Here is a 20,909-nt window from a genome sequence, read left to right as displayed (position 1 = left end):
ATGTCACAAATAAATACTTTGGAAGTGTTACAGGTGCAAAATATCTGTCGACTCATGGGGGACTATTGATATTTCACTCAAAAAGTTTATTTCCTGAAAAACATAGGTATTAAGCACAGATGTTCAGCTCAGCAGTAATTACATGAATACATCCACTTACTAAAAACAGTGTGGCATGCAGTATTCATGTGAAACCTATCTTTATAAGCCTCAGCAGAATGCTTTATCAGACAGAAAGCACTGCTTTACCAGCATGCACGTATGGTGTGTCTGGTACTTCCAGCTACTGGATTCCTTTCTCTCTTAGTAATAAAATGTAGAAGAAGTCATTGGAATAATCCAAGATCTTTTATGATACATGTTGAATTTGGCAGACCCCTAAATCCTTTCATGTTCCAGGGTTTAAATGGAGGGAGCATGCTCAGCATAGGATTAAAATGGGAGACACATAAATGCCTTAAGTGTTTGCGCATATTTTGATAGGGTATTAGAATTGTTTTCATTATCAAATAACGACAATGTATTTAAATTCCCTTTTATATAGTTTATCTTCATTCAAATAGGACTATATAGCTAACATAAGCAAGAAATCCTGCATATTACAAACAATGATTATATGTTCTCTTACCTAATCTTTAAAATATATTCAATCTCATACCATAAATGCAAAATTTGGCCTATCAAAACAGTATCACTCTCAGCATTAACAATCCCATATATGATTGCTGACATCACCAGTATCACGCAACCTGTATATGCACTTAAATATTTCATCCGAACATGGCTTAGGTTGGTACAGTAATACACGTTTAATTTTGTTGTTCTGTATCAATGGCAAGTGTGACGAATAATGTCCGCCAAAGGAAGACCAGCCCTCGCACCAGTTACCTCTAACAAAGGCGCCATGTTAAATTTGAAACACAAAAAATCACGTCTAATGGTATTATTTGAGAATGTGTACACATATACAGGCAAATGTCTAACTTGTGGTACACACGGTATATATTCCCAAGTATGTGGTTTAGTGGTCAGATCAATTAGAGTTTGTTCAGGTGACAGTGCCACAATATTTCTTTTCATATGCATTTTAATTTGATCAAATTCCCATCAATCATTTCCGCCTTCATACATTTGCTCCAAATAAAGCAATCATTCCTTAGCTTTCAAATCATAGTGTCATCATGCTTGATTATGCCACCCTTATAGGCCTCCCAAATAAAATATAAGAACATTAATAATACCCTGATACATGGTGATGCATAGAGTAGTTTTTGTTCCATCTATAAGAATGTCATTTCAAGAATTCCAAACTCTGCCGGATATATTCTGCCGGGATGCTGTGAGGACACCAAATCATTTCTTCGACCATATATAACATAAACTGCCCAATGTCATCATTTTTGTCAGACCCACACATTTCAGCACCATATGTCATAGCCACAGTGTTGTGCTGCAAATGATCTGACAGCAAATCATGGTTGTTTAGTAGAACACTGGACTCGTAAACACTGTTCATGCCATGTTAACTTGTTATCAACTGGAATAGCAAGATACGGATAGCTAGGAAAAACTTCTACTGGCTCTTTCTTCAGTGTGCAACATTGAGTATGTATTTGGTTGAATGCCATCATTTTAACTTTATTGGTGTTGATAATCAAACCATGGTTTTTAGCATAGCTATTTAGCATATTTAATTGGCTCTGCAGATCAATAGGAGTGCAGTCAAGCAGGCCGAGATCATCCAGCCACCGTCTTTCAATGTTTCCCAACTTTGGGGGACAAACCTTATCAGAATTGAGAGCAAAGGTCAGATCAACCAGCTTAAGGAATAATAATGTGGGTGCCAAAACACAACCTCGCGTCAGCCCTTTCTACGTGGCGACTGAGTCACGTATTCAGCCAAGTTGGTTTAATCTACCAGACAATATAGTATAGTCATGCAAAAACAATTATCATTTTCAGCAACCTAGCCCGGACACCCCAGGAGTTATGTTTTTGCCATAGCATGTGAATGTAGATAGCATCAGAGGCTGCACTGAAGTCAATATATACCACATAAATGGCCAACAAAGAGGATGACACATAGAACAAGCCTTTTCCAAGAAGACAAGCCATTTTGAGTATATGGTACTCAACAAGGTATTATCATGGTAAAAAACAAAGGTGTACGGAAAGGTAAAAATTTGCCCACTGCCACCAGCCTGTTCAGTGCACATCACAAAAGTAACTGAAATATGGCTTAGAAAAATAAAATGGACACAAAGTGTCCCAGCAGCACTTCACTGAAGGTGGCTTGTGCTACAGTGTACCAACAAAAGTAACCAACAATGGAAGACAGATTCCCTGTACTGGGAACCTTAGGGACTTTCCAGTGCACCCCAAACAAAATGAGTCAAGCAGGTGAGTGGGGCAAAAGGACACACCCCAAAGATCAGCTGGGATCCAGACAGAAAGCAGACATGCATTGGGATGCCACTGAAGTAAATGGACGAAGGTGTCAACAATAACAACTAAAGCTTGTCCATATCCCTGTGCCCCGCCCCCGGACTAAGGACAGAGGATGGATTTCTGGTTCCAGCCAGTTACACTTTCTGGAAGAATCATCAGCATTGCAATGTTTGGAGCCTGGGTTATGCTCTCTGGTGAAGTCCACGCCTTCAAGACGTATGGACCACTTGACCAGTTGTGGATTTTTCCCTTCATGTTCATCTTCCATTTGTGGGTCATGTGATCTGTCTGAATCTATAAGGAAGACACCACCAGGTAGGGTCTGAGTTTTCTCAAATACCACACTATGAGAAAGAATTCTTTCTTCACAGTGGCTAACCTGAACTGGTTATCTTTTACCTGCTTTCTGATGAAAGATATAGGGTGGTATCTGCCTTCATCATGAAGTTGGGTTGAAAATGCAACAATACCTGCCCCAGAAGCATCAGTTTGGACAATAAAAAGTATCTTATAAGGAGATGCCCTCAGAATAGGAGCCCTGCAAAGGGTTTGCGTTGGTCCCTGAACGCCTTCTGGCACTCTTCTGATAAAGTTTCTTAGGTTTCTTGGGGGGATTATCAGCAACAAAAAGGCCCTGCTATGGTCCCATAGTCAGCCATAACATTCCTGCAGTACACTGTAAGGCCTAAACACGGTGCCCCCCTGAACTTGCGCAGTGGGGGTCTCCCATTCTTAAGCAACGTGTACTTTGCTGTGTGCAGGTTGCATCGTCCCCCTCTTATGTCTTTTCCATTGAGCCCGGAACAATTTGACATTTGCTTTCCCTTACGGTCAGGCGAGCCTTTGACGGGCCTGCAGCATTTTCTGAAGGTGCAACGGGTGTTCTTCCTAGAGAGAGCTATATCCAGCAATATCATCAAGATATGCAAGACAGAAGTCAGCAATCGCATTCATTACATCTGCTGATTTGGCCAAAAGCATTGGGGTCTTGGCACAAAGGCTCATGAGTAGGGTACCTTAAAGATAAATGGTGAACATTAAGAAAAACAAATAAAGCAACAAATGCAATCAAAATCATAAAACACCCAATAGCATCATGAATAAAGACTTTGATGAGAAGATACCAACCCTAGAATGGTAAAAGAGCACGTAGTAACCTGTAACCTGTGCACGCATTCTAAGAGTTGTCTTGATGAAGCATTCAATTGCCCTCACCACCTGTTGATGTTGTGTGCTTTTGGGCCAAAGCCAAAGCACTAACAAAATAAAAAATAAAAATGTGACCAAAAGCATTGGGGTTCAGTTAAAGAAGCATTTCAGCCGTCAGCGGGTAGGATAGCTCAGTGGGTTAAGCACTATCACGCAGAAATCTGTAGGTCGCGGTTCAACTCGCTTCAAGGTCAACGCAGCCTTTCATCCTCCCAAGGTCACTACATGGGTACCAACTGCGGTTTGGCACTAGTATGTACACAGGTTGGATGGAAAGCGCTACTATGTAAGTGCTGACATATTATTGTCATGGCTATGAAACACCGAATGGCAAAGCCTGTGCTCAGTAGTCTTACCTAGTCCATTGCCGCAGCCGGTGAACTCCATGCAGTAGACTGTGCGATCCATGCCATAGGGTCCCATCAGCGTCCTGAAACAGAGAAGAGCGGTCGCTTAATGAAAAACCCAGGATCTTGAGTTCCAGCATCCCCAAACTTGCGGGTTCACCCCTTACCCCAACCGATGATGCCCCAAGCCACACCTACAGGGATTTCTGAGAAGGGTGCTCATTCCTTCCTTTCTGGGTGCTGAATGGATCTAGTTCAGCCCCCGTATTATCTGCCCCACACAAGAGTCACAGCAGGAAGGCCTGTGACAGTGTGCGAAAAGGAAACAGGGGCAAACAAAGTCCAGGGGATACACACCTGCACAATCAAAAAGAGGACTACAAACAAGAGTAGCAGTGTGTACACAGGTAGGCAAATAAGATCAACTGTTTTGGGCACACTGTATTCAAGCAAACATACAAGTAAAACCACAGATACCACAACTAAAACTGCAGTGAAACGTGCAAATGGACAAAGACTAGTAAAGCAGTTCCTGCCATCCCTCGAGGCAAGGGGGGAGAGAGGAGACACAAAGAGAGAGAGAGAGAGAGAGAGAGGAGAGAGAAATAGAGGGGGGAGAGAGATCATGAATCTAAAATAATTAGACCTGCTTGCTTTTTTGCTTTTGAAATTGAAATACATTGTTAAAGTCTATTTGTCTTCCTGGTCTGCAGTACAATTTGCTTGGAAAGCCCCCATGGGATCACGAAACTGACATCTCATCCATCAGCTCTGAGGCGAAGGTGGAAAACGTGCAAGCGCGTGCAATTGATCAGGAGCTACTGTAGCAATAAGGCGGGATTGCAACGTCAGCCCAGCGCTGCTCAACATCCATAGTAATGACCCGTCGACACTGCTGGGGAATTCCCCTGGCGCCAGCCTCCATGACAGAGACGAAGTGCCTGCTGGATGCAGCTCCTCTGCCCCCCACCCACGAACACTGGCCTGCCGAGGTCTGGACGATTCGGGTCAATACATTCTCCTTGGCTTCATATTCAGACGGGATATGTAATGTGGGCTAAACCAAGTTGGCAAAGAATAGCTGCAACCCACCCTCTTTAGGAGGCACTGGGATGCAGGAGTCTGCCTTTGATATGTGCAATAGGGATTCAGTACCCAGAGATTTCAGACATGTAGAGGGTTAATTGTGTTCCACTTGGGTTTCTATTTGAAGTCCTGTCAGAATATGAATGTCCACAGCAGTAAGCATGGGCTGAGACAAAAGGTCAAAGGTCCAGCTGCTGATTCTTCAGCCTTCGCCAAATATCAGCCCGTCACTTACCTGCCTTTCCTTTCCCAGGTACGTGTTTTGGAAAAGCATGCATCAAATCCCCTTCCCCAACACTTAACTGCTCGCAATTTGCTGCTGGTCTATCAATCTGTTTTTATATCGCTGTGTAGCACAGATATCACTACCCATTTCGTGATGGACGATGCCCTGCACGTGCTGTAGGCTGATGGCTTCTAGCTCCTGATTCTCTTGGATCTCTCAGCAGTGTGTAGGACACGGCCATCTAGGAGTCTTTTTAATTAATGTGGTTCTGTGCTGGCATGGTTTTATCCTTTCAATCCCACTGCACTCAAATTGTGTAGCTGGGTACATCCAGATCAGACGCTGGCTTCACCCGTGTAGTGTGGTGTCCCTCAGGATTCGATCCTATCACCCATGTTATTTCATATCTACATGGAACCTCTGGTCGATCTAGGATGGGTGTCGAGTTACACCAGTACGCTGATGACACCCATTTATTCCTTGGGTGTAAACTCCACCTGACTTTCTCCACCTGAGGGGCCGTCTTCATGCGGTCGAGGACGTGATGCACTTTACTCAACCCACGTAGTTTCTTTAGCGCCTCCCTGTGCATGGAAACCTCTTGCCCATCCATTCATCTTCTCCCCTCTTTACTGGCATTCAGGAAGGCCCTCAAAGCTCATATTCTTCAAATGGCTTCTTCCTGATCTTGTTTGTATCTATTTTATGATCAATGCCTGCCACTGTTGTTTCATTTCATTTGGGTTTAATGCTATATTGTATTTGCTTCACTACACGGTGTCCTGATGCCTCACTGATTATGTACGTAGATGCGCCTAGTTGATCATAGTTATGTTCCTGTGCTGACGGTGCCTGTCCACCAGTCAGAGAGGATCGAGGCGCTATAGCACTGATCACCATTCTAGAGACATGACATGTAAACCTTGCTCTGGGTGGGTGTAAAGACTGGAGGGGTTTATCTGTACACCTGTCCTCTATATTGCAGAGTAGAAGCACAGAGCACCCCAGCCAAGGTTCTCTATTTGGTAGTTATGGATGGGCAATCAAGGCTTAAGCTCTCAGGCGGCGATGCAGGCTGGTTCTTAAGTACAGTGTAGTCCCCAAGCACCCACAAAGGAATGTCCACACACTATGTTAGTGAAAACACAGTTCTTTATATGAATAAGGTTCACGTTATCTACACAATCACAATAACACACTTTGTGCTCAGGCAATTCTAAAAATGGTAAATGAATATAGTCTCAATGTGGTACCACAATTACTTTTGATTCCATTAAAATGCACCAACTGCTGACAGTTTCTAATGGCATACAAATCAGAATAGCGAGAGGTATCAACAGTAGACTTAGGAGGAAAACAAGTGGTTAGACAATTGGCAGAATACTGGGTCCCTACCAAAGACACAATTCTGTGTGAGTATCTCCCCACCTGAGCAACCTGTAAATAAGATATTAAACAAGCCCAGTCCATATATGGTGTATTAGAGTCTTGTCTCCTTCTACAAATGTTCCACCAACCCAATGTACCTGGTTTAGCAGAGTTCGACGTCGGGTCGTCGATGGATCAATACTTCCCTTGAGTTCACACTTGAGTGAACACCCTTTAAGGCAGGAGCTACGGATCATCGAAATTCCATGAAGAAAAGGGTGAACAAAGGTGGTGATGCAGCAGCTTCGGTCCTGGCGGTGCACGTGGAGATCGGTCATGGATTGCCTGCGAAGATGAGGCATGCGGTGCACCTTGACGACGATAGTTGCCGCAAAGAGTCAATGAAGAAATTTGACCCAGCAAGGGCATCAGGTCCTCAGCTTTGGGCGTCAGCAAACGGGACATGACCACGGTTGGCTTTCAGATCTTCGTCGGCATCTCTGAGGTGTTAGGGTGGCGGGAAATCCACCGGTAGATTTTCCTTGGTCATCGACGACCTTGACTTTCTCCGACTGGACAATGCGTTCGGCGGTGATGAGCAAGGGATTGATTCAAAGTGTTGTTAGGCAATGGAGCATTGCTGCTCCGGTCGGCGATGATCGTCGTTGACGGAAATGGACTTCAATGTCTGGGCGCAATGCTTCGTGATTCTGTGGCGGTCCCAGTCTTCAGTCGGCAGCCTTTCAAGGACTGACTTTCAGGGCGCTTCGGTGAAGGTTAGCTGGTGCACGATGGTCCCTCATAGCTCTGGAAGAGGTCTTCCAGCCATGTCCTCTCTTGGATCAGTTTCTTGAAGGCAAAACAGCTTTCAGATTGTGTCGAAGGCAACAGCGGTTCACCTTCTTCTTCCGGCTCGGCTTCGAGAGTAAGCATCAAGTATTAACTTCAGCTTCTGAACGATTTCCATCAGTGAGAGGTCCCCAGATATACCGTTAGGTCTCTCATTCATTCTGCTGGGTCACACTCAGGCAACCAATCATCCAGAAGGGCATTCATGCAGGCAGGTAGCCAATCAGGCTCACAGTGCATTCAGGCCATTCTTCTCCATCCAGACACTCACAACACGGAATGTGGATTCGGACAAGTACCACGCCATTCAGCACTACACACTGCATTCATACCAGTTTCGGGCAGGGCTGTCTAAGTCATTGTGTCACACACCAGATACTAGACACCCATAACATCATAACATGAAATGCGTATTCATCACACACTCCATTCACCCAGGTCCCACCCCAAGGGCGTACCCAGAACATACAGTTATTGGGAAGGCTCCAGCCAGTCTGGCCTGGACTTCCCCACAATACCATATGGAACTTCCACCTAACAGCCAGTCAGGGGAAGGGACAGAGTCAGGGCTTCGCAGGACTTTGGGAAAACAAGGTAACAGGCAATAGAAACCAAGAGGTCACAGGGGCCATCTTAACTCCTATCAGGAATTAACTGATTCCAATGGCAGGGACTGGGTATCCCAAAACGGAGGATACTCAGAGCACCTGTCAAATTCAGCATGGAGCTGCCACCAGCCCATACCCTGTTCTGTGGGCCACACACAGGTGCCCAAAAACATACACTAGGGGTATAGGGCCGTACCCCCACCCATTGGGTCCATAAGGGTATCTTAAGGGTCTGTTCACCACAACCAAAAAGAGGAAGAGCTGCACTGCCAGGAGTCCCACATGTATTCTTGGGCAGAAAACAATACAGAACACACATGAAAAATGACTACAGGACAAGTGCAGGGATTCCCTGTCCCTACAATGCATTTCCAGCCTCACAGTGGGAAGCCTGGTGGCTACTGGGTCATATAAAAACATTGGAACGCACATTCCATAACCCGATTCCTGTGCATGAAAGCAGGAAGGGTATTGTCCAATTTGACCTAATGCCAATTTGACCTACTCCCAGTTGACCACATCTTTTTGACTTAATTTGGTAGGTCAAATGATACACTTCAATTAAAAAATAGTTGTGGTTTGGGGGAAGGGAATAGGTTGAGGTGAGGGGAAGTCAGAGGGGTTGCGGGGGCCTCCCCCTGCATTTAGAGGGGATTGCAGGGTGTCTCCCTCCACAGAAGCTTAAAGAAAATAAGGTAAAAAAAATAGTTCAAATGGGGGTTGTATAGGAATTGTTCGAATAACAATTGACCTTCTGCACAATTGACCAAATTTAAATGGTCAATTAGGATATATATGCAGGGGGAAACCCCTGCAGCCCCCCCACCCAATCCAACCCCCACCCCAACCCCCCACCCAATCCCCTTATATTATTATTACACCAACCCAACCCATAATATATATATAAAAATGACCATACGGCCAATTGTGCAGAAGGTCAATTCGGACTCCTATTATTCGAACAATTGTGTCATTCGAACAATTGTAAACGAACAATTCGGGTGATACCCAAATGGGCAGTAGGTCAAGTTTATTAGGTCAAGCAACCCCTATCCGCAGGAAGCCCCTACCTACACGAACACCAAGGCCACAAGGCAGGTGCATTTTAGTGAGCTAAATATTAGGTCAAGCAACCCATATCCGCAGGAAGCCCCTACCTACACGAACACCAAGGCCACAAGGCAGGTGCATTTTAGTGAGCTAAATATGTTGTGACATAATCAAGAACTTCACATTTGGGGCAAGATGTAATGGCCACCTCATGCAAGCAATCCTGTATTCAGTGGGCAAGCCTGTTGTGATCACCTAGACCCTTAATTGATATTCATAGATGTAGGGCTGAGGAAGCGCAGAGAGGTCATGTAAATCAAGCTGGCACCTGCAGTTATGGAGGGCATTCTTTTGAACCACATTCACAGACGATTTTTTTAAATGGAGATTTGCAAGTATTTTTGTGTTTGAGTTGACGACACAACATGTGTCTTTCTGAGCCAGGCTCCCAGCAGCACATCTGCCGTCCGTCAGGAGGGCTGCAGTGGCCTCTCAGTGCTGCGGTGCGATGTATGGCCGCGGGGCAGCGGGGCCCACTGCGGAGAAGGCGGGGAAAGCTGTTGCATGGCTGTCTTCGCCCATGAGCCGCTGGTGCGTTACAGGTTAAACTAGAATTCGAGGGAGGAACGCAGCCCGCCAGAAGGCCCCGCTAAATGACTATTATCTTGATATTAACACTACCACTTTTTTTAATGTAATGCATCGTGCCGATTCCTTCAGCTTCTAAGCGCTGCAATAATTGCTGCTATTATTTCACAAACGTCTGACGAAAGTTTTTAACTTGCTGATCCTAATACTTTAAGCCCAAGGAAGGTATATTCAGGGAAAGTATATCTGAATTATACTGATGTGATGACATGTTTTTATATAGCGCTTATGCCTAAGCACTTTACATCGAACATATATACATCCAATATCACCCAACCAAACTAAGAGGCCGATTCATGGAATAATTAGCGCGGCGCAAGTGGGCAAAAACGTGCGAATCGCAGTGGAATAGCGAAAATCGCAGTGAACGTGCGAAAATCGCACGAAAAGCAGCGCACGTCGATTCATGGAAGGCCGTGCGCGAGAAAACCAGCGGATGTGCGAAAAAAAAGTGCGCGGCGCACGTTGGCGCACGTTGGCGCACAGGCCATCTAACAGCGTGCGCCAGGTCACAGCGAAAATCGCACAGGCCACAGCGAAATTCGCACATAGCGCGGCGCACGCAATAAAAGTAGGCGGAACACGGGCGTAACACTCGGAATGGGGAACAACTTGCCAAAACGTGGGCGTCACGGGGGAAGTACAGGGCACAAGTGCGCGGAACGCCCACACGCTCGCCTACAACACGTATTCATGGAATAGAATAGGGGAAAAAAGCGCACGCTCAAACCAGCGCACAGGCACAAACACGACCGCCACAAGAAAGGAGGCGGTAGCGTCTCTGCGGCTGTAAGAAATGTGCGCCAAAAGGTGCGCCAACAAATAGCACCTATATACTGCCATGATGAATGTCCCATACTGTGGCCCTCCAGGAAAAATGACGTGCAAAGGGGTACCCACAAACACGGACACCCGCTGACAAAAAATACGTGTGCATGTATACCGGGGTGCGCGGGAAGTGTCACACGCGATTTGCAGGGTACGTGCATCACAGGGGTTCGCGTGAAGTCATTCAAACGATCGGGCCTGGGGGAGCGGGCTACGTGTATTACAGGGGTTCGCGTGAAGTTCCTCACGCGATCGGGCCTGGGGGAGCGGGCTACGTGTATTACAGGGGTTCGCGTGAAGTTCCTCACGCGATCGGGCCTGGGGGAGCGGGCTACGTGTATTACAGGGGTTCGCGTGAAGTTCCTCACGCGATCGGGCCTGGGGGAGCGGGCTACGTGTATTTCAGGGGTTCGCGTGAAGTTCCACACGCGATCGGGCCTGGGGGAGCGGGCTACGTGTATTACAGGGGTTCGCGTGAAGTTCCACACGCGATCGGGCCTGGGGGAGCGGGCTACGTGTATTACAGGGGTTCGCGTGAAGTTCCTCACGCGATCGGGCCTGGGGGAGCGTGCTACGTGTATTTCAGGGGTTCGCGTGAAGTTTCACATGCGAATAGCCTGGGCGCGTGTATTTCAGGGGTGCGCGGAAAGTTTTACACGCGATTTCTGCACGGTACGTGTATTTCAGGGGTTCGCGTGAAGTTTCACACGCAAATAGACTGGGCGCGTGTATTTCAGGGGTGCGCGGGAAGTTTTACACGCGATTTCTGCACGGTACGTGTATTTCAGGGGTTCGCGTGAAGTTTCACACGCGAATAGCCTGGGCGCGTGAATTTGAGGGGTGCGCGGGAAGTTCCTCACGCGATCGGGCCTGGGGGAGCGGGCTACGTGTATTACAGGGGTTCGAGGGAAGTTCCACACGCGAATAGCCTGGGCGCGTGTATTTCAGGGGTTCGCGGGAAGTTCCACACGCGAATAGCCTGGGCGCGTGTATTTCAGGGGTGCGCGGGAAGTTCCACACGCGAATAGGCTGGGCGCGTGTATTTCAGGGGTGCGCGGGAAGTTCCACACGCGAATAGCCTGGGCGCGTGAATTTGAGGGGTGCGCGGGAAGTTCCTCACGCGATCGGGCCTGGGGGAGCGGGCTACGTGTATTACAGGGGTTCGCGGGAAGTTCCACACGCGAATAGCCTGGGCGCGTGTATTTCAGGGGTTCGCGGGAAGTTCCACACGCGAATAGCCTGGGCGCGTGTATTTCAGGGGTGCGCGGGAAGTTCCACACGCGAATAGGCTGGGCGCGTGTATTTCAGGGGTGCGCGGGAAGTTCCACACGCGAATAGCCTGGGCGCGTGAATTTGAGGGGTGCGCGGGAAGTTCCTCACGCGATCGGGCCTGGGGGAGCGGGCTACGTGTATTACAGGGGTTCGCGGGAAGTTCCACACGCGAATAGCCTGGGCGCGTGTATTTCAGGGGTTCGCGGGAAGTTCCACACGCGAATAGCCTGGGCGCGTGAATTTGAGGGGTGCGCGGGAAGTTCCACACGCGAATAGCCTGGGCGCGTGTATTTCAGGGGTGCGCGGGGAGTTCCACACGCGAATAGCCTGGGCCCGTGTATTTCAGGGGTGCGCGGGAAGTTCCACACGCGAATAGCCTGGGCGCGTGTATATCAGGGGTGCGCGGGAAGTTTTACACGCGAATAGCCTGGGCGCATGTATTTCAGGGGTGCGCGGGAAGTTTTACACGCGAATAGCCTGGGCGCGTGTATTTCAGGGGTGCGCGGGAAGTTTTACACGCGAATAGCCTGGGCGCGTGTATTTCAGGGGTGCGCGGGAAGTTTTACACGCGATTTCTGCACGGTACGTGTATTTCAGGGGTGCCGGGGAGTCCCACATGTGATTTGACAGTGTGGGTCCTCCCAGGTGTACCCTGTACACCCTCCACGGCCCCTGCAGGCAGCCCACACCACAGGGGACTACCCTGCATCCCTGGTCATGTCCCGCAGGCAGCCCACCCAACATGGGCATGCCCCCCAGCAAAGGCACATGTCTCCTTGAACTAATGAACACCAACACATGTCCCCTTGCACCCCCACCCCCCAGCACTGTGGGGCACATGCCAGCAGTCCCCCACCCATGTCCAACTCATGTCCCCCACCACCCCCACCCCCCAGCAGTGCAGGGTCACCCTCCACCAGGGCCCCACTCATGTCTCCCACCACCCCCACCCCCCAGCAGTGCAGGGTCACCCTCCACCAGGGCCCCACTCATGTCTCCGACCACCCCCACCCCCCAGCACTGTAGGGCACCTGCCAGCAGGCCCCCACCCATGTCCAACTCATGTCTCCCACCACCCCCACCCCCCAGCACTGTGGGGCACCTGCCAGTAGGCCCCCACCCATGTCCAACTCATGTCTCCCACCACCCCCACCCCCCAGCACTGTGGGGCACCTGCCAGCAGGCCCCCACCCATGTCCAACTCATGTCTCCCACCACCCCCACACCCCAGCACTGTGGGGCACCTGCCAGCAGGCCCCCACCCATGTCCAACTCATGTCTCCCACCACCCCCACCCCCCAGCCACCAGGGTCACCCTCCACCAGGGCCCCACTCATGTCTCCCACCACCCCCACCCCCCAGCAGTGCAGGGTCACCCTCCACCAGGGCCCCACTCATGTCTCCCACCACCCCCACCCCCCAGCACTGTGGGGCACCTGCCAGCAGGCCCCCACCCATGTCCAACTCATGTCTCCCACCACCCCCACACCCCAGCACTGTGGGGCACCTGCCAGCAGGCCCCCACCCATGTCCAACTCATGTCTCCCACCACCCCCACCCCCCAGCCACCAGGGTCACCCTCCACCAGGGCCCCACTCATGTCTCCCACCACCCCCACCCCCCAGCAGTGCAGGGTCACCCTCCACCAGGGCCCCACTCATGTCTCCCACCACCCCCACCCCCCAGCACTGTGGGGCACCTGCCAGCAGGCCCCCACCCATGTCCAACTCATGTCTCCCACCACCCCCACACCCCAGCACTGTGGGGCACCTGCCAGCAGGCCCCCACCCATGTCCAACTCATGTCTCCCACCACCCCCACCCCCCAGCCACCAGGGTCACCCTCCACCAGGGCCCCACTCATGTCTCCCACCACCCCCACCCCCCAGCAGTGCAGGGTCACCCTCCACCAGGGCCCCACTCATGTCTCCCACCACCCCCACCCCCCAGCACTGTGGGGCACCTGCCAGCAGGCCCCCACCCATGTCCAACTCATGTCTCCCACCACCCCCACACCCCAGCACTGTGGGGCACCTGCCAGCAGGCCCCCACCCATGTCCAACTCATGTCTCCCACCACCCCCACCCCCCAGCCACCAGGGTCACCCTCCACCAGGGCCCCACTCATGTCTCCCACCACCCCCACCCCCCAGCAGTGCAGGGTCACCCTCCACCAGGGCCCCACTCATGTCTCCCACCACCCCCACCCCCCAGCACTGTGGGGCACCTGCCAGCAGGCCCCCACCCATGTCCAACTCATGTCTCCCACCACCCCCACACCCCAGCACTGTGGGGCACCTGCCAGCAGGCCCCCACCCATGTCCAACTCATGTCTCCCACCACCCCCACACCCCAGCACTGTGGGGCACCCTCCACCAGGGCCCCACTCATGTCTCCCACCACCCCCACACCCCAGCAGTGCAGGGTCACCCTCCACCAGGCCCCCACTCATGTCTCCCACCACCCCCACCCCCCAGCAGTGCAGGCTCAACCTCCACCAGGCCCCCACTCATGTCCCCCTGCACCCCCACCCCCCTGCCACCATGTGCAGCCCCCACCAGGTCCTCACAATCCCCAATCATGTGCGTAATGGTCAGCCTCCACAGCCAAAAAGACCTACCAAGTAACCCATTCACCCACATGGAAATGGAAATCACATGTTACACCCCCAATGTACATGAAGCAAATGAACCCATGTCCGTCACACACATATTTTCAAATTGAATGGGAAAACACACAACATGACATGCATGAAACCAATGACATGAAACCACACAGTGAACAATGTAAAAAAAAATGTATTGAAAAAAATACAAATGCCAAAGAAAGAAAACTAACTACAATGTAAATGTGAAAAAATAAGCTGCATGTCCGCATAAAAACACAAAACTAGAAAATCAAATCAAAAAAATAATGTCCAAAGTGAAATGTAAAAACTCTCCATGCAACAAAGAACTATGTACAAAAATAACAAGGGTCCATCATCACAACTGAACTAAGGAAACCTCCTAAAAAACCTACCTAAATATCAACTATATACAAAAAGTGGAGCAGTGTCCGTCGACTCCAAATAATAATAAGAACGAAAGGAAACCTAAAACTAAAGAACTATATACAAAGGCGGCGGGCAAGTCCAGCGGCTCACTCTGTGGTGTTCCGGGCCAGGGCATCATCGAACTCCTGTTCGATGTCCCGGAGGCGGTCCAGTTCCATGGCCCCGAGGGTCCGCAGGGACGACGCTGTGTCCTCCTCCAACCCCCTGCGGATTGCCTCGAGGCACTCGGCCCGCCTCAGGGCCCTCCGCATGGAGTTCTCCGCCCTGACCATTGTGAGCCGCGCCTCTTCCGCCCGCCGCCACTCCGCACCTATGGCGTGGCCCAACCGCTGCCACACGGAAGACACTCTCTGTCCTGGGTCCTCCTGCCCTCCGGCCGATGCCTGCCCCTCCGATGTCGAAGGCCCCGAGCCTTCATGGCTCCCACCATCTTGCTGCTGCTGCTGCTCTGCCTCTGCCCGTGCACTGCCTCCTGCTGCCTGCACATCCTCCGCCGGCTGGGGTGCACCTGTTGATGTGGCCACCCCTGCTGGACGTCCGACTCCCGACTGTGGCAGGGATGCCTCCTCCACCAGCCTGGCCGCACTGTCAGAGGCAGCTCCACAGGGCACCCAGGTGACTGATGGGTGGGAAGATGGCACAGAGGACGACTGGCGCGTAGGGGGTCCAGTTGAGGAGGGGGTCGGAGCAAGCCCCATCAGACAGCGGAATCCGGCCTGGGTGACCTGTCCCAGCAGGCTGACGTGGTCAACGAGCCATTCGAGATGACGTGCAGTCTCTCCATGAAAAGACTGCAGGTCACCTCGCATGGCCCATTGACGCAACGCCACACCAGCCAGGACAGGCTCAACCCGGTCCTGGATGGCCACGTCCGCAGGCAGAGGAAGGCCAGTTGACGTCAGCTCATCCCCTGCCTGAAAACGGGTCTGGACGTAGGCATCCCTGCTGGTGCAAGATGATGCAGGGACAGGATCGGGGACAGGATTGCACACAGGCACCTCCGCGGCCGCCTGTGCTGCCTCCTGTCCCTGGTCCTGCACTGCACCACTAGCACCAGTGGGATCCCCACCTCCAGACCCTGTCTCTGGTGCTTGCGCGGCCCCCTCCTCCACCAAACCCCCCACCAACCTGGATGACTCTGTGCCATCTTCCCCTGTTGGGCCCTCTGGGGTCCCAGCTGCCCCTTCTGCTGCCGAGGAGTCCAACTGCAACCTCCGCCTCTTGGACCTCCCCCCGGCAGCTGCGGCCTGGGACGCGGCACCGGACTCCTCACTCCCCGACGAGATGACAACACGGGAGGGGAGCCGGGCCTTGCGTCTCCGGCTGGCGGTCGGATCCCCGCCGCTGTGCTCCACAGCACCTTCTCCGCCCTCTTCATCAGTTGACGCTGCAGACAGGGAGAAACAAAACACAGGCATCAGGGCACTGTACAATGGACACATACACGCATGACAGTTGCACATGAGTGGCATTGGCAAACCTCAGACATGTCATCACAATCCCCAACAGACATGTCATTGCAACTGGCACACATGAGCCATACCACAGCCATATCGCAACTGCCACCACCATCCCCACACATACAACAGCATCAGCAGCCAAAGGGGAGCCATACATCACATGCAACACAGGAAGTGCACCACACATGTACACACACCACCACACTTGCATGCATGTCTACACCTCTGCCAAGTGTCGCACTGTTCAGACGGGCATCCATGTCACATCTGCCAATCAGGCTTCCACATACCGCTGTCACATGCATCCATGTAGCATCACTGTTGCACCTTTGACAAATACACACACATGCACATGTACACAGTGCTCATACATGCAGCCGAAAACAACATACATGCCTGACATCACGGACATGTCTACTTACATACACATTCATCCAAACATGTGTGCACGCACAACTGCATTTGCCATGCAAGCCCACACACACAAGCACCATCCATGTCTCACACATTACAGCCCTCGCATGTGTCAGCCCCACGGCCCTGTACACCCCCACCCATACTCCACCCCATACAAACAGATGTGCAACTGGCACAATGGGGAATGATCACCACACGCCCTGCTCACAACCAGGATGCATGTACACTCACCGCTCGACTCCAGACGGCTCTGCTTCTCTAGGACCTGGACGTGGAGCGCTGGGGATATGCGTTCCAGGACCCCCATCTGTTCTTCCGACAAGTGGCCCCGGCGCCCCTTTGCATCCGCTGCCTTCAAGAGGCGCCGGGCCTTGTTCAGGGTCCTGGACCTGAAGTCCTCCCAGCGCTTCCTGACATGTTGTAAGTCCTGGACTGCCACCCCCTCCGCGTTGATGGCAGTCACGATGTCTGTCCAGATCCGAGTCCGTCCTTCCTTGTCGGCGCGGGAACTTCCAAAGAGGGCATCATACTGCCCCAGGACTTGCTCCACCAGGACACCAACTTCGGTGGCACTGAAGCTGGTGCCCCTCTGCCTCTCTGGCCGGGGGTTGTCAGTGGTCACAGATGGTGTTAGCCCCGACATGACAACCCCAGAGGCAGGAGTGGGTGGGCAACTGGGTCCTGGGGCTGGGCTGTGGAGCGATGGAATTCCAGTCGGGAGTCTTCTGTTCCAGCAGGGGTGGTCACAGCAACAGCACCCCTGGCTGATGTGCAGGCAGCAAATGGCAGTGCACGTGGGCAGCAGGCAGTCAGGCAGCAGCAGATAGCAGGTGGGAGCGTGCTCGGGGCTCTGGGGGGCAGTAATTCGGCCTTCTGGGCAGGAGCGTGGTCTCCCGTGTGCTCACGCGTGGCCAGCTTGGTACGGAGTGAATTGGCACGTGAAAATCCTGCACGTCAGCGTGAAAACCGAGGAAAGGCCCTTAGCGCGTAAGCGCGTCAGCACGCATACGCGATTCCATTGGACCAAAGGCCCTCAGCGCGTAAGCGCGTCTGTGACGTGACCCGCACGGGTGTTTCCCACACAGCACGTGATGACAGAGCACACGTGGAAAGACTGCACGTCAGAGTCTCATTGCGTGTGATTGGTGGAAATGGCCGTACACCGGGATACAGGTGCGCTGACGTACTTGCGTGTGTAAGTGTCCGCGCACACCTCATATACACGTACATAGGCCAATCGCGTGTACACGCACTTTTGTCCAATTACACGCGATGAGACTCTGACGTGCAGTCTTTCCACGTGTGCTCTGTCATCACGTGCTGTGTGGGAAACACCCGTGCGGGTCACGTCACAGACGCGCTTACGCGCTGAGGGCCTTTGGTCCAATGGAATCGCGTATGCGTGCTGACGCGCTTACGCGCTAAGGGCCTTTCCTCGGTTTTCACGCTGACGTGCAGGATTTTCACGTGCCAATTCACTCCGTACCAAGCTGGCCACGCGTGAGCACACGGGAGACCACGCTCCTGCCCAGAAGGCCGAATTACTGCCCCCCAGAGCCCCGAGCACGCTCCCACCTGCTATCTGCTGCTGCCTGACTGCCTGCTGCCCACGTGCACTGCCATTTGCTGCCTGCACATCAGCCAGGGGTGCTGTTGCTGTGACCACCCCTGCTGGAACAGAAGACTCCCGACTGGAATTCCATCGCTCCACAGCCCAGCCCCAGGACCCAGTTGCCCACCCACTCCTGCCTCTGGGGTTGTCATGTCGGGGCTAACACCATCTGTGACCACTGACAACCCCCGGCCAGAGAGGCAGAGGGGCACCAGCTTCAGTGCCACCGAAGTTGGTGTCCTGGTGGAGCAAGTCCTGGGGCAGTATGATGCCCTCTTTGGAAGTTCCCGCGCCGACAAGGAAGGACGGACTCGGATCTGGACAGACATCGTGACTGCCATCAACGCGGAGGGGGTGGCAGTCCGGGACTTACAACATGTCAGGAAGCGCTGGGAGGACTTCAGGTCCAGGACCCTGAACAAGGCCCGGCGCCTCTTGAAGGCAGCGGATGCCAAGGGGCGCCGGGGCCACTTGTCGGAAGAACAGATGGGGGTCCTGGAACGCATATCCCCAGCGCTCCACGTCCAGGTCCTAGAGAAGCAGAGCCGTCTGGAGTCGAGCGGTGAGTGTACATGCATCCTGGTTGTGAGCAGGGCGTGTGGTGATCATTCCCCATTGTGCCAGTTGCACATCTGTTTGTATGGGGTGGAGTATGGGTGGGGGTGTACAGGGCCGTGGGGCTGACACATGCGAGGGCTGTAATGTGTGAGACATGGATGGTGCTTGTGTGTGTGGGCTTGCATGGCAAATGCAGTTGTGCGTGCACACATGTTTGGATGAATGTGTATGTAAGTAGACATGTCCGTGATGTCAGGCATGTATGTTGTTTTCGGCTGCATGTATGAGCACTGTGTACATGTGCATGTGTGTGTATTTGTCAAAGGTGCAACAGTGATGCTACATGGATGCATGTGACAGCGGTATGTGGAAGCCTGATTGGCAGATGTGACATGGATGCCCGTCTGAACAGTGCGACACTTGGCAGAGGTGTAGACATGCATGCAAGTGTGGTGGTGTGTGTACATGTGTGGTGCACTTCCTGTGTTGCATGTGATGTATGGCTCCCCTTTGGCTGCTGATGCTGTTGTATGTGTGGGGATGGTGGTGGCAGTTGCGATATGGCTGTGGTATGGCTCATGTGTGCCAGTTGCAATGACATGTCTGTTGGGGATTGTGATGACATGTCTGAGGTTTGCCAATGCCACTCATGTGCAACTGTCATGCGTGTATGTGTCCATTGTACAGTGCCCTGATGCCTGTGTTTTGTTTCTCCCTGTCTGCAGCGTCAACTGATGAAGAGGGCGGAGAAGGTGCTGTGGAGCACAGCGGCGGGGATCCGACCGCCAGCCGGAGACGCAAGGCCCGGCTCCCCTCCCGTGTTGTCATCTCGTCGGGGAGTGAGGAGTCCGGTGCCGCGTCCCAGGCCGCAGCTGCCGGGGGGAGGTCCAAGAGGCGGAGGTTGCAGTTGGACTCCTCGGCAGCAGAAGGGGCAGCTGGGACCCCACAGGGCCCAACAGGGGAAGATGGCACAGAGTCATCCAGGTTGGTGGGGGGTCTGGTGGAGGAGGAGGCCGTGCAAGCACCAGAGACGGGGTCTGGAGGTGGGGATCCCACTGGTGCTAGTGGTGCAGTCCAGGACCAGGGACAGGAGGCAGCACAGGCGGCCGCGGAGGTGCCTGTGTGCAATCCTGTCCCCGATCCTGTCCCTGCATCATCTTGCACCAGCAGGGATGCCTACGTCCAGACCCGTTTTCAGGCAGGGGATGAGCTGACGTCAACTGGCCTTCCTCTGCCTGCGGACGTGGCTATCCAGGTCCGGGTTGAGCCTGTCCTGGCTGGTGTGGCGTTGCGTCAACGGGCCATGCGAGGTGACCTGCAGTCTTTTCATGGAGAGACTGCACGTCATCTCGAATGGCTCGTTGACCACGTCAGCCTGCTGGGACAGGTCACCCAGACCGGATTCCTCCGTCTGATGGGGCTTGTTCCGACCCCCTCCTCAACTGGACCCCCTACGCGCCAGTCGTCCTCTGTGCCATCTTCCCACCCATCAGTCACCTGGGTGCCCTGTGGAGCTGCCTCTGACAGTGCGGCCAGGCTGGTGGAGGAGGCATCTCTGCCACAGTCGGGAGTCGGACGTCCAGCAGGGGTGGCCACATCAATAACTGCACCCCAGCCGGCGGAGGATGTGCAGGCAGCAGGAGGCAGTGCACGGGCAGAGGCAGAGCAGCAGCAGCAGCAAGATGGTGGGAGCCATGAAGGCTCGGGGCCTTCGACATCGGAGGGGCAGGCATCGGCCGGAGGGCAGGAGGACCCAGGACAGAGAGTGTCTTCCGTGTGGCAGCGGTTGGGCCACGCCATAGGTGCGGAGCGGCGGCGGGCGGAAGAGGCGCGGCTCACAATGGTCAGGGCGGAGAACTCCATGCGGAGG

General features: G+C 52.8%; 1 protein-coding gene across 3 annotated transcripts in view; it reads right to left on the bottom strand.

The window, feature by feature from the left end:
- The window catches only part of LOC138567624 (syntaxin-binding protein 4-like), an 839,836-nt gene that overhangs the window by 586,584 nt on the left and 232,343 nt on the right, over nt 1–20,909 (bottom strand). For all 3 annotated transcript variants that reach the window (XM_069646045.1, XM_069646044.1, XM_069646046.1), the window contains one exon: nt 4,014–4,087. In XM_069646045.1, the coding sequence (XP_069502146.1) occupies nt 4,014–4,087 (74 nt within the window). The remainder of the gene's footprint in view (nt 1–4,013; nt 4,088–20,909) is intronic.

This window comes from Ambystoma mexicanum, chromosome 2p (assembly GCF_040938575.1).
Source record: "Ambystoma mexicanum isolate Mex_15411 chromosome 2p, UKY_AmexF1_1, whole genome shotgun sequence".
In the NCBI taxonomy this organism is placed as follows: domain Eukaryota; kingdom Metazoa; phylum Chordata; class Amphibia; order Caudata; family Ambystomatidae; genus Ambystoma; species Ambystoma mexicanum.
This window is presented reverse-complemented; position numbering and strand designations above follow the sequence as displayed.